The sequence below is a fragment of the Rhizophagus irregularis genome, chromosome 8, assembly GCF_026210795.1.
Source record: "Rhizophagus irregularis chromosome 8, complete sequence".
NCBI lineage: Eukaryota > Fungi > Glomeromycota > Glomeromycetes > Glomerales > Glomeraceae > Rhizophagus > Rhizophagus irregularis.
Genome location: NC_089436.1, coordinates 3,906,765 through 3,920,967, shown reverse-complemented (window position 1 = coordinate 3,920,967; position 14,203 = coordinate 3,906,765). Strand labels below are relative to the sequence as shown.

At 30.5% G+C, this 14,203-nt stretch overlaps 6 protein-coding genes across 6 annotated transcripts; 4 read left to right on the top strand and 2 right to left on the bottom strand.

Annotated features, from left to right (window-relative positions):
- Positions 1 to 1,273: 1,273 nt before the first annotated feature.
- OCT59_028743 (uncharacterized protein) lies at positions 1,274 to 1,681 on the top strand (the record flags this gene model as incomplete). The annotated part of the gene is made up of 1 exon (XM_066147521.1): positions 1,274 to 1,681. The coding sequence occupies one exon, from the start codon at positions 1,274 to 1,276 to the stop codon at positions 1,679 to 1,681; it is 408 nt and encodes a 135-aa protein (XP_065994224.1).
- A 3,126-nt stretch (positions 1,682 to 4,807) lies between these two features.
- OCT59_028742 (uncharacterized protein) lies at positions 4,808 to 6,655 on the top strand (the record flags this gene model as incomplete). The annotated part of the gene is made up of 1 exon (XM_066147520.1): positions 4,808 to 6,655. The coding sequence occupies one exon, from the start codon at positions 4,808 to 4,810 to the stop codon at positions 6,653 to 6,655; it is 1,848 nt and encodes a 615-aa protein (XP_065994223.1).
- A 2,074-nt stretch (positions 6,656 to 8,729) lies between these two features.
- On the bottom strand, positions 8,730 to 8,978 carry OCT59_028741 (uncharacterized protein; the record flags this gene model as incomplete). Its single annotated transcript, XM_025327746.2, has 1 exon — positions 8,730 to 8,978. One exon carries the CDS (start codon positions 8,976 to 8,978, stop codon positions 8,730 to 8,732), a length of 249 nt encoding a protein of 82 aa, XP_025169715.2.
- Positions 8,979 to 10,130: 1,152 nt separating this feature from the next.
- On the top strand, positions 10,131 to 10,526 carry OCT59_028740 (uncharacterized protein; the record flags this gene model as incomplete). The annotated part of the gene is made up of 1 exon (XM_066147519.1): positions 10,131 to 10,526. One exon carries the CDS (start codon positions 10,131 to 10,133, stop codon positions 10,524 to 10,526), a length of 396 nt encoding a protein of 131 aa, XP_065994222.1.
- A 61-nt stretch (positions 10,527 to 10,587) lies between these two features.
- OCT59_028739 (uncharacterized protein) lies at positions 10,588 to 11,055 on the top strand (the record flags this gene model as incomplete). Its single annotated transcript, XM_066147518.1, has 1 exon — positions 10,588 to 11,055. One exon carries the CDS (start codon positions 10,588 to 10,590, stop codon positions 11,053 to 11,055), a length of 468 nt encoding a protein of 155 aa, XP_065994221.1.
- Positions 11,056 to 12,907: 1,852 nt separating this feature from the next.
- Positions 12,908 to 13,657, bottom strand: OCT59_028738 (uncharacterized protein; the record flags this gene model as incomplete). Its single annotated transcript, XM_066147516.1, has 6 exons — positions 12,908 to 12,963; positions 13,041 to 13,076; positions 13,135 to 13,204; positions 13,331 to 13,411; positions 13,494 to 13,571; positions 13,646 to 13,657. The coding sequence occupies 6 exons, from the start codon at positions 13,655 to 13,657 to the stop codon at positions 12,908 to 12,910; spliced, it is 333 nt and encodes a 110-aa protein (XP_065994220.1).
- Positions 13,658 to 14,203: the final 546 nt, after the last annotated feature.

Here is a 14,203-nt window from a genome sequence, read left to right as displayed (position 1 = left end):
TTTGTGTAAAAATTGACTGTCGATCGTCACGTGGATCATAATCTGATTGGATCAATCGCTACGTTAACTATAGCTTGTATAGCTAACGGACGGCCTGATGATAGTTAATTGATTGCGTTTGTAAAATTATAACGTCAACGCCAACTTTCATAAGCTCAACCAATCAGAATTTGAGGATAATATGATGTAAATATAGCCATTCTGTGCGAAAATTAAAAATCTCAAGTCCTTTTTTTTTTATTTGCTGGCAATATAAGGAAAATGGCTTATATTCGCTCTATTACAACTCAGGTCTTTCACTATGCATCGGGTCTGCATGGTTTCTTACTGGGTTTCTTTTTGGTTCTATGCTTGTATTGGCCTTTGGAAGGCCATCACTTTTTTACGGATTCTTTTATTTTCTTTTTATTCTTTTTCATTTAGCTATAGATTTTTATGAATCAGAAACTGAGCAACTAATAATTATTCGTATCAAGAAGTTATACAATAGCTATTCGGACTTCTGCTCTATAAGGAACTTGAAAGATAAAATGGAAAGGTGTGATAACATGATACCTCCCCTTTTCATTTGGATTTTCAAGAATATTCTGAATCAGTTGCACGTTTTCTCAGAAGGTTTAATCCGATTGCACTTAATATGATGGTTGATAAAATATCGTATTAATTTTATTATATATTTTTAATATTAATTAATCTACTAAATCCATCATATTTGCTTTTATAGGCAGCTGATTTCTTACTTCCTAACCGGATATTCCCCAAAGGCTGGATAAAGGTATGATTAAAAAAACACTGATTTATGTATATACTAAATTTATTCCTCGCATTTTTTCTTCTAGATTAACAAACATTTTTAGAAAGCATAGGTTAACTCCTGAAGATATGGTTAAATGTATCCTTTTAATAATTAGAGCAGAATTGCCCAGTTTCTAATTTTTTTTATTTTATTTTGCCTATTATTCGTTTGAAACCTGGCTTACGATTGGGACAGCATCCAGGAAATATAATGTTAATGAATGTATTATTTATTATTGTATTTCGAAAGATTAGGAGTTGGACACTTGATTTTTGGAAGTTGACAGAGTATGGCGAGAGTAGAGGTCATATTCAATAATTTAGTTTTGAAATGAAAAATTTTAACTAATAAAATACAGGTAATTTCGCAATGTATGAATTATATACTCATCCATTAGCTAAATGGAAATTACTTGATTTGTTTTATTTATTAAAAATATTATTGAGAATCATTAATCTTCGTTTTAAATGACGCTATATGATTAATATATTAATTAATTTTGGCCGGCATTACAGATCACATGATATAATTTCAAATGAAAAAATTAGAACATTTTTATATGGATCATTTCATTTCTTCTTAATTGATATCAAATCTATAAAGAGACGTTCTCGAAGACGCAAGTTTCTCGTGGATGATGCAAATTTATACGATGATAAAGAAGAAAATATATATGATGATGATGATGATGATGATGATGATGATGATGATGATGACGATGTTGATGATGACGATGTTGATTACGATGACGAAGACGAGTGTGAGGAAGAAGAAGAGGAGGAGGTCGCTTATCATCACCGAAATGACATAATGACATGTATTATGTCATTAATTTCATTTGTGTTATCCACATCACTTCACATCACTGCATTCCGGTGGTCGTAAAATTGATTGACTATAAAGTGACTATTACAATCTATAATTTACTATTATTTTTTATCGCCCTTTCGCCCTTTAAGAATATCTTTTTTCACAGTAACTTCATGATCATAATCCATTGAGCACAAAATTTATTGAAAACTTATTTCTTAATATATACTATAGAATAATCGATAACTAGGAGTACAAGACTCAAAAATTTTGTAAAAAAATAATTACCAATAAATAAAAATTAATATACTTGATTTAAAAAACAAATTTCTCTATCAAGTTTTTTTATTATGATGTGTTTACTTATTATTTCAATTATTTCATGTACACTTTATCTTTACCCGTTTAAATTTAATCGACATTAATATAGATTTTTAATTAGACAATTTCAACAATATAGAGATAATTTACAATCTGCTTTCTAAACAATTGTCACTTGTCAGTTGCATTATTCCCATTTTAAAAATAAAATAATGAAATATCGAAGTTGATTATTTCCTAGTTAAATAAGGATTGGTATTTAAGCAACGGAACTATTATTAAATAGGATACTTTTTATAAAGGATAATGTAAAACAAATTAATCCGCTCAGAAATGCTCTTTACATAATATATAACGTAACCTTTCGTAGCAATAATTTTTTTTTTCTTTTTTTTTCTTTGAGACAATTCAACAAATTATTATAATCAGTAATATTTGTTTTAAATTTGCTCTTTTTTCAATATTAAGTATTGACGTTTTTAACAGCGCAGTATTATATATAAAATATATTAATTTCAAAAGTAAAATATGAAAATGTAATTTTTCAAAAATGTCGAGAACCAAGAAAGTAACTAGGAAAGATAAACGTACCGTCACAGAACAATATACATGAGCCAGTGCAAGTAAACGCAGTACAAATATTAAATTAAGATGTTTTCTGTCACCGATGTACTACCTGTCCATGGTTACGGTACATTTCGCCGAAGCCATTTCATATTTCACCGAAGGGACGTTCCGCCGAAAGTGCATTTTATCGTATCCATTTCACCGAATCGTCGAATGGACGTTGGTAGCGATTAACATTTTAATAGAAAGTATTCATCGCGCAATGAAAATAAAAATTAAATTATTTTTGGAGATTTTTTTTTCCAGGATATTATCACTCTAACATTCAAGTAACTGATATTAATTGTTTAAAAAATAAATAAATAACTTTATTTTCCTGAAAAATTTATTCACGAAAAGGTAAAAAAAAGACTATTAATAAATTATAAACAACGAGATAAATTTAATAAAAATCAGCTAATTCTAGAAACATTTCTTTTATATATTTAGTATAAAAACAATAAAATAATCAAATGGAATAAATAATTTCGGCGAAATGTCCATTCGATAAAATGGCTTCGGTGAAATGGTATTTCGGCAAGACGTCCTTTTGGTGAAATATCCCTTCGGTGAAATGGACTTCGGTGAAATGGACTTCGGCGGAAAGTCCGGATATCCCTGTCCATGGTGTTAGTACCCAACTAACTGAAACCTTAAGAATGCAAAGAACGCGAAAGGCTTCAATATGAGACAACGATTCCAGCTGTGAACTTTTTACCAATTATTGGATAATAAAAAGTTTCAAGATAATAAAGGCGTAAGAAAAAAATTAATTATTATATTTTGAGTCATAAAATCACTATATTCAAGCCACAGCATTTGTAACAAAAAAGCTTTAATCTGAAAATTTTGACGTCGGCGCTATCCAGGGGAACACTCGGCCTATTCCGATGAGACGAAAGCAGAAACTTTAAATGACAAATTAAAAAGAAGAAAAGTATGATCCGATGTTAATAGTAAATAGTAGCACGAACAATAACGAGGGAAAATAATAAAAAATTTAAGTAACAAGCTTCAAGCGTTGTCACGTGACCAATGGCGGAAGTAGCGATAATAAAATTTTCTTTCTTTTTTATTATTATTTTTAGGCAAACCAATTTTCTTGGACTAATTTTTTGCATATCGACATATAATTGTACTCGAATTTAACTTTATTATTGCAGTTAAGTTTCTTAATGTAGTTACTAAAAGTATCTGTAACACTTTTTCAAGAGCGTTTGATAAATATCGGAAATGTTAAAAAAAGATTGTCGAATTATGTTGTAAATGGTATCCGGACTTTTCGCCGAAGAATGTTTCACCGAAGTGCCATTTCGCTGAAGCCATTTCGGAGAAGGGACATTTCGCCGAAGATATTAGATATGGAATTTATTAATTTTCCTTTCGTTTCCACATTGTTGTTTAATTTTTTTTTTAATTAAAATTAATTAATTTATTCGGTCTTACAGTAAGTTAAATAAAAAAACAAATTCGTCGTACTCATCAATTTCCGAAATATTTTTTATTTTCTTTTTTAGTTTAATAATTTTTCTATATATATACTACTACTTGTTTGTATGAATAATATATTTTTTATTAACTTTTATTTATTAAGGAAATATGTTAATCACTAACATTTTTGGTGACGTGCACTTCAATGAAATGGACGATTTTGGCGAGATGTCTTCAATGAAACGCCCATTCGGTAAAATATCCCTTCGGTGAAACCCTTCGGGGAGATTAAATTCGATAATTGAGTTTCGGCGAAACATACTGTAACCGTTGTAAATAAATAAGTTCATAAATAATCAAGATAGTTTGACGTAATATTATTTTATTTCCGTCTAAAATATGATATAAAATAAAAGAGCACAGTCGTTTATAAACAAAATATATTTAGAAATAATTTTAAATATTAACAGAACAACAAAAGATGCAAGAGCGGAAATAAGAAGATGGAAAATAACCTAGAAAAAGACAAAATGATAAACTGATATACCATGTCAAATTTACACGAAAGAAATCCTTTACTAATATTAATTAAGATCGTACACTATTTGTAAAATCCAAATGTTTTTAAAACTGTGATACATTTGCTGAAATTCGGACCAATTTCCTAATTTTATTTGTATAATAATCAATTTTTGTAATTATGGTAATGAGTGTAGATGGTAAGGTTACACTCAGGTGACACATATTTGATTTATGAAACCATGAGATCGCCTATTTGTCACAATTCGTAAACATGTCGATCTATATTAACTCAAACATTTTTAAGAATTATTTTTTAAAAAAATGTCCAAAAACTATATACAAAGTGAACCTGATATATTTTATAAGAATGGAATTGATATTGAGGAAGATAAAATTGAATCCTTTCATTGGTATTTAAAATCAGCAGTAAATGGAGATAAAAAAGCACAATTTAATTTAGGTGTGTATTATGAAAATGGAATTGGTATTGAAAAAGATGAAGTTAAAGCTTTTTATTGGTACCAAAAGGCGGCAATAAAAGGATTTGAAGATGCCCAATTTAATCTAGGTTTATGTTACCAGTATGGAATTGGTATTGAAAAAAATGAAGCTAAAGCCTTTTATTGGTATCAAAAAGCAGCTGGTCAACAACTTAGTAATGCACAATTTAATTTAGGTGTATGCTATCAAAATGGAGTTGGCATTGAAAAGAATGAGGCTAAAGCTTTTTATTGTTATCAACAAGCAGCAGAAAATGGATTTAGAGAAGCACAATTTAATTTAGGAATCTGCTATTTTAATGGAATCGGGGTTGAAAAAAATGAATTTAAAACTTTTTATTGGTACCAAAAGGCGGCAATAAAAGGATTTGAAGATGCCCAATTTAATCTAGGTTTATGTTACCAGTATGGAATTGGTATTGAAAAAGATGAAGCCAAAGCCTTTTATTGGTATCAAAAAGTGGTAGAAAATGGAGATAGAGATGCACAGTATAATTTAGGTTTATGTTATCATAATGGAATTGGTATTGAAAAAGATGAAGCTAAAGCCTTTTATTGGTATCAAAAAGCAGCTGAACAACAACTTAGTAATGCACAATTTAATTTAGGTGTATGCTATCAAAATGGAGTTGGAATTGAAAAGAATGAGGCTAAAGCTTTTTATTGTTATCAACAAGCAGCAGAAAATGGATTTAGAGAAGCACAGTTTAATTTAGGAGACTGCTATTTTAATGGAATTGGAGTTGAAAAGAATGAATTTAAAACTTTTTATTGGTATCAAAAAGCGGCAGAAAGTGGAGATAAAGATGCACAATATAATTTAAGTATGTGTTACCAGTATGGAGTTGGAATTGAAAAAAATGAAGCTAAAGCCTTTTACTGGTGCCATAAAGCAGCAGAAAGTGGAGATAAGGAATCACAATATAATTTGGGTGAATGTTATGGGAAAGGAATTGGCACTGAGAAAGATGAAATCAAAGCTTTTTTTTGGTATCATAAAGCAGCAGAAAATGGAATTAATGAAGCACAATATATAATGGGTATATGCTATGGGAATGGAATCGGTATTAAAAGAGATGATATCAAAGCTTTTTACTGGTACAAAAAAGCAGCAAAGATTGGAGTTAGTGAAGCACAATACAACCTAGGACATTATTATTTTAATGGAATTGGTACTGAGAAAGACGAAACCAAAGCTTTTTACTGGTACAAAAAAGCCGCAAAAAATGGAGATGAATTAGCACAATATATAACGGGTATATGTTATGAGAATGGAATTGGAATTGAAAAAGATGAAGCTAAAGCCTTTTATTGGTATGAAAAAGCAGCCGAACAAGAATATAATCATGCACAATATAATCTTGGAATATGTTATGATAATGGAATTGGTGTTAAAAAGAATGGAGCTGAAGCTCTTTATTGGTATCAGAAAGCAGGAGAAAATGGAGTTAGAGAAGCACAATACAACTTAGGATATTGTTATTTCAATGGAAGTGGTACTGAAAAAGATGAAATTAAAGCTTTTTACTGGTATGAAAAAGCAGCAGAAAATGAAGATAAGGAAGCACAAAATATTTTAGCAATGTGTTATGAACATGGAATTGGCACTGAAAAAGATAAAGCAAAAGCTTCCTATTGGTATCAAAAGTGCCTTGATATATCTAAATGAAATACTTAGTTTAACTCGTTATTCGCATAATATTAAATACATTATCAATTTTAATTAGTAAGATCATTATTATTGGCGAAATTGTTCATTTACTATAGTTCAAATGGAATTGTTAATATTAGTACAATATGAAATATAATGATACTATAAACGTAACTCTAATCCTACTTAAACATAATTCATTAATCTTTGTATTTAAATCATGACATTAATATATAAAACACTATTAATAATTAGAAACTTAAAATTTTAATAAAGAGTATTTTGTTTCCTTAATTACTACTAAAAAAAATTATTTTATCATAAAAATTCATTTTAGAATTTTTCGATAAAGATAATAGTCATACAATATTATTACGGGAATCTCTCAAATAAACTCTACCATATTTTATAACCAAACTTTCAAACCAATTTTTTATTAGATAACTAAATTTTTCCATGGACAAAATTACAAGAAGCGTACGTATGCCCTGCCAGTATGTCTTATACAGAACGCCAGCTGTAAAATATAAAATAATGATAATAACATGAAAATTCTGTCTTTCCAAACTAGCTATTAAATTACTAGAAAGTATTGATTGAAAGCTCGAATCCAATAAACATGAAATCTAATAATATTTTAGTTTAAATATTCAATCGTATCACTGTTTCACTAGGACCCGAGCAATATATACGCTTAGTTACCATTAGCTCTACGTATCTCTTCAGGGCCGGAATTACGTAATGCCGCCAGGAATTGTCCAAGTCGTTTTACGCTTATCTTTTATGCATCATTCGGGTCCTGTTTCACTCTTTGTATTGATCTTGATAAAAATTTTTAACAGAATAGACAAATTTACCAGACTATAAAATATGCCATAGCAACAGACAAATAATTTCTGCAATATTTTCAAGTGAATAGTGGCCGCAATTATTTAATGGTCGTGTTACGCAGTAAATGTCACGCAGTAATCACGTGATATAACTGATATAACCGGACCCGTGATGCCGATCAATGTAGCAAATGTCCTTATTCTTTCATACGTTAAAGCCGCATTTCATGGGCGTCATGTAATCCCACATATTTGATATTCTCCAAAGTTAACCTCTGAGTGATTTAATTTTTGGTAATAGGAAAACGTTAAATTAAAATAATTGAATGTATCATTTCCCTGTTGCCCTTCAATTCACTAGCAACTTGAAATGCTGTACTCAACAAACTAATATGGCAAATAGTTTCTAACCACTTCGTGAGAAATTTTTTTTCTTACACAATTATACGTCTTTTAAATGATAATATGACATCGCACTTATTCCATCAAATTTCTCGTCAAGATTTTTTAATTATTTCTTCTATCAAATTGTTACCTCTATCAAAATGAAAATGAAGATTCCATCATATTTGTTGATGACACGAGTAATTGTGGCGCCGACCACATCTTGGACGACGTATATCTGTCTGATGATAAAGATGGGCTAAACAAGGATTCAAATAAAATAAACGAATTAACGAAATAAATCTGAGAGTTTCATAAAGAAAGAAGTAATACGAGGTTTCGATCGATAAATTCCGAGAAAAATCTTTAATGATTAAACTCATTATTTTACTAAAAAATATAACCGTTATTCTATTGCGATGAATGAATTAATTGGTAATCTATAAGAAACCATAATATTATTATATTGAAAGAGTTGATACTAAAAAAAAACACCCAACTATAATTATTTATATGTTTGAGAAGAAAAAAGAAAAATATAAGTATGTTATAATATAATATTACAAAAAGAGCAAGGAGGGGAAATACGCACCTGCAAATGAAGTAACATATTAGATCTTTTCCATAAACTGCTAATACTATAATATCTAACACACAATCCACACAATCCACTTAAATAACGGTATAATAATAGTAACAAATATAATTTAATTCCGACTCCAATTAATATGTATTTATATCTATGCCATAAATGAGCTATTTAAATATTTTAAACATATATACTTATAAATAAATCAATAATTAAATAATTATTTAAAATGCACGAAATATTTCCCTCCCCCCAAAAAATATATGTAAACTTACGATATTCTGGAGCTTCATAAGTGGGATCTAAATTTTCTGTACGCGGCAACAGCTTTATCTAAACTTTTTCTTAATGCAGATAAACTTGGTTGATCTGGCATCTTGGTATCTTTAATGTCTACACGTAACAAAATTTCACGTGTATTTCTTTTAAATTGATATCTCTCATATGGTATAAAAATACGTCCTTTTTCAATCGCAAGTGCCCTTGATATTTCATCAAACATTTCATTAGCATATGTCATTCCATCTTTTTTTCCCATTTCTAAATAATTTCTTTTCCATCTGGAGTTAATAGAATAGATGCTCTCACGTCACCTATTAAAAGAAAAAAAAAAGGTCAACCCATTTTGATATCTTAAATTTATGATAGTAATAATTTATTTACCTGGTTCATTTCTCCCACTACCCTGATATGATATTTCAGAAATTGCGTTTGTCAGTCTGTTATAAGAAATAGTAAAATAAACGCTATTATTGATAATTTTAGGGGACTTTGTTCTCTATAATAATACATTATGATAATATATATATATATATATATATATATATATATATATTTTATTGTTTTTTTAGAATATAATTTATTATGCAAAGAAAACGCTAAAAAAATTCGAAATACTGAGAAAATTTTGACCTTTTTTTGATTTTATATATATTTTAAATTTTTTTATACTTTATAATATATTAAAGTATCGATTTTTTTTTTTAAGAAAAAAAGTTGGTTATTATTATCATTATACTAAAGAAAAAAAAAGAAAAAAAAGAAGGAAAATGGAAACCGATTTTCGGAGAACTTATACGGCGTCAAGAAAATAGCTCTGAATAACCTTTTAATACTCGGAATTCATATAGAAGCGATATGTTGTATTACCTATTAACTGTACTAATCCAATCAGAAAAAAAGATTGATTAGTAAAAAAAAATAAGCTTGCTGGCTGTACTAATCACAATAGCTATTAAACAATTATAACAATTAAGAAAAATTTATTGGATTTATTGGTGTGTCATGAAAATAATATAAATATTGGTCTTTTTTTCTCTAATCATTAGGATTTCAAATTAATTTTTATATACAATAATTTATAACAAATAATAATTTTCACAACTATGGTGCGACATGAAAATAATATAATTAATGGTCTTTTTCCTCAAATTGTTAGGATTTCAAACTAATTATAATTCTTATATACAATAATTTTCCCTTGAATCGTTTTAATATTTCTTAATCTAAAAACTCATAATATCAGAATATACTCCCTATTTCAAGAGAAATTCTTCTGAATAGTCTCTAGTGGATTTTAACACTGGTGCAATGAAAAATGGATAACTGCCACCCTAATAAAATCCACTGAATATTTTTCCAATATATGAATAGTGTTCTGTTGAAGAAAAATTCAAGCAAGAACTGAAACATGCGCCAATTTACAAGAAATGTGTGTAAAAGTGAATGGAACCATGATCATGATAATTACACCATGAGACACCCTCAGCTACCTCTATACATTCAACATCCCTCCCCCAAAGAAAGACCCCAAGTCAAAAAAAAAAATGAAATTTACGTATCTGAGCCAGACAAAATTCCTTTTTTGGCATCTGGAACAAATTCGCCAGTGTTAATAATAATAGGCAGTTCCAGAAGTCATCCAACAACGATCAATGTTTCTTGGAAGTCAAACCAGGAAAAAATTATAGCTGTTGCGTTTGGTGTAGCAAGTTCAGCTCTCATCTTGGAAAGAAAGAAAGAATTAGCTTCAATCGGAAAAGGAACGACCAACATCTGTTTCCTCAGGAACAAAATGGAGATGTGATTCAAAAGATATCAAGGTGGGAATTCGGGAACTGTGCGGAGATGGATGCTTGGACATCGTTATGTCAGCTCAAACCGGATATCCCAATAAAGTCTCGAATGATATCAATTCGCTCAGGAAAAATAATATTGCCATGCAAGAATTGCCAAGCTTGTCAGTATTGGTTGAGGAGACCAAGAAAAATCGTGGGTTCTGTGAACTCCAACCAGAACATGAATGGTTAATAGATCAGGAAAATAAGGAATATTTCAATGATGCATATGGTATTACCGACATTAATCCGTTGCTTGAAGATAATGATGGGATGTCTGTTCTGTTTTTAGATAGCCGTGGTATTCTTTTTGAATGGTGCAAACTTACACAAGACATGTATATCTTAGGAATTAATGAAATGGGAGGTTTTGCAAACATTATATACCATCCAGAAAAGAAGTGTATCATTACAAAAGACACTGGTGAGATAATACCTGATGAGGAACTTGAATGTCAAGCAGAAAAGTCAGCAGAAGCTAGTTTGCTAATAGAGTAAAAGTGAGATAACTGCACCTTAATATATATAAAGCTTCTGTCTCCTCCTTAACTATGTCTTGCGATAAAGCTTACATCTTTTGCTTTTGTCTTTTTTGTCTTGAATAAGTTTTAATTTACCTGCTAAATTAGAAATATAGCCTATGCGATAGTTATATATATTTTTATGCTAAATGTGAGAAGGTTCTAGATTTTAAATGTAACATAAAAATTATTATGATCAATAAAAAATAAATATTATAATGCGTAAAAAATGAAGCCCAATTTGGTTGGGAAAGTGCAAGTAAAAATAAATTTAAAAATGATTTTTATGTAAAGTTCGTTAGTACATATAAGAAGATATGCCATTCTGGCAAAGAAAACTATTAGATTATGCCGGTTGATCATGGAAAATTTGTTTTGCCAAGAAAAAAATTTTATTAATAGATGAGAAATAGATACAAAGTTCGGGACTTTGCCCGTGACTATGCTAATGATTGTGGATACTCATTCCTTAATATATTTTCTCTCTTACTATCTGGGCGTCATCAACTTGACAACTTCTACCCTATCTTTCAACAAACCTACGATTACCCATGACCTACTTCGCCCCTTGACAAAGTTTTGCATCATCATCTAAAATATCCTCAGTAAGGTCAATGTGATAGTCGGCCTTCGTACAATAAATTCTTTTTGGCGTGTACATGATAAGGTACCAATCCGTGGCTAGAATAGACAATAGTTAATAACATCATCCAACATTTAGATCATCATACGGTATGTTACGCAATCAAAAATCTCACCTGTTGTAACGATCCCGTAGAGGTAGTTGAAATCATCATCGAAAGCTTCAGACGCCTTTCGTTTTCTCTTATTCGTGTGGTAGGAGCTTTCAAGTTGCATCACATTCTGCATAATGCCCAAGACCTCTTGATTCTGCTTACCTTCGGTGATGCAACAAGTTCCTCATTCAACGAATCCATTATTTTTTTGATTGCAAAATCGACTCGTTCCGTTGCTTCCTCACCAATGACTTCGAAGGACATTCTCTGCCGGGTGATATCTTTGACTATATATTGCTGAAAGTAGTATTGTTTCAATATACGAACAACGTACAGCCTTGTTACTGCTTTTTGCCGAACCTATGATACCCATTTTCGTTTAATCTCGGCTATACAATATTGGAAATGTTTATTTGCGTCATCGATTTTCACGGGTTCTGGTACGAATGGCGGAATTTATTTGGTATCATTGCTGTCGATTCCGTACTTACGCAAGATCTCATTTAAGTCTTTCTTAGTCTTGTACGAGGAGAACGACTTCAACTTTTTCTCCTTGCACTCCTTAGCGAAATCCGTAAGCCTTGACGCAGGTCCACTGCCATTCCATAACTGCGAAGCTTTTCTTCGGTTACCTTGAGGAAGTCGCGGCCATTAACCTCTACCCTTTCTAAAATTTCGAAAACCTTATCACTGAGCTCTAAGTCCTCTTCCTTACGCAAGAAGTTGATGAGCTCTGTTTTATATTTTCTATTTTCGTCCGCTAGCGAGACCGTCTCATTTCCAGCAACAGTAGTGGAGGTGGAAGCTGAGCTGGAGTATAAGGTGTACTAGTTTCAGGCATAGCACTTTTATAGGGTTATTTGGCTCGGATAAAAAAAAAATAGTGTTACGTTCCGGAGTGAAATAAAAATTATTGGGCTGAGGCGCTGAGCGTTAATATAGGTTTTTATGTCGCACAGGCATTGCATCTTTACACATGACTGACGTGACTCGTTTCTCGTACAGTACTTTATTTATGAAATAAAAACGTCTTGACTGATACATAAAATAAAAATTGCGAATAGATCGATTTATATGATGCAAATAAAAATACTAATTATTTTTTTGGGTGTGATATTTCGCCAAACCTTCTTTTGCTTCTCGAACACCTGTTACCAAAGGTAATGACAGTTAGATTTCAGCTATAACGTTATGCAAAGTGCCTGAGGCTAAATTAATCACTTACTCAGCTCTTTAATGTAATCCTCAAGTTCTTGCTTGTCTTAATGTCATTCCGTATTCCTTAAATTCCCACCCGGTTAGCTTGAGAAATGAATTACCGGTAATTTTTTCATCACGAAACTTCGTAAAAAAGTTATTGTCAAGTTCTACTCTTAATTTAGGATCTCCCTGCAAAATAACATGTCAGCTTTAGTAGAGGTTGAAGACATTCCGATTCCTAAATACAAGAGAAAAACTCGTTCCCATGCATACATAACTACTAGTATATACATACCTTGTTTTACGTTAATTTACGGGAATGATTTTTGCAGGAAAGTTGGCAGAACTTCTACATATTCCTACACGCTTTATATCCTGCTGTTGGGAAGAAAAAAACTAAGGAGATAAGAAAAGTGATTAACATTATCGTATGATGTCAAAAAAGCCTTGAAAGCACATGTATGGGAAATTTTCATACCTCTTCACATGTAGATCTACTTGCAAGACGCAAAGTTGACTTTACGCCTGGCGATCTCGGAATTGCGAGTCCCTCAGCCTTTCATAACATATGCTTTTGCCGTCACTATTCACTTATAGGGTAGGTCCTGTGTTGAACTAGACCCCCTTCACATTTTCTCTCATTCGTTCGGGAAAAAAATAAAGAACAAAGGTTTGTTTTTTCGAATATAAATGCAAAAATTAATGTCACACAGATCTATTTTGTCACACAATTTGTGGCTCAGCAAAATCGCACTTTTGGTGTAACATTTGCCAGTGTGACTTGTGTGGCCTGATTAACATTTTTTTTTTACTACAACGCGTCTTTTGACACTTAAATTGCATTATACTCAATGTACTGTAAACTTATAAAAAAGCTCATATACAAAAATAAAATGGAATATATAACTCCCTACAAGTTCGTGACCTAGATTATTTTTCTTTGATTTGTTTTTTATGAAAATTTTTGAAAAAAATCATACGTATTGTAAACACAATATTTATATCAAATTTTAATTTTTAATCATGTCTATTTTGTCATTCTATATTAAATAAATACTATTTTTTTTCTGTTAATTATAGAACAAAATAAATATCTTATTGTATGGTGCATATTAATGTCACTTAACTCAGACAATATATAAATGCGAAATTATATCATTGACCCCTAAAAATATTTTATAGAAAAGT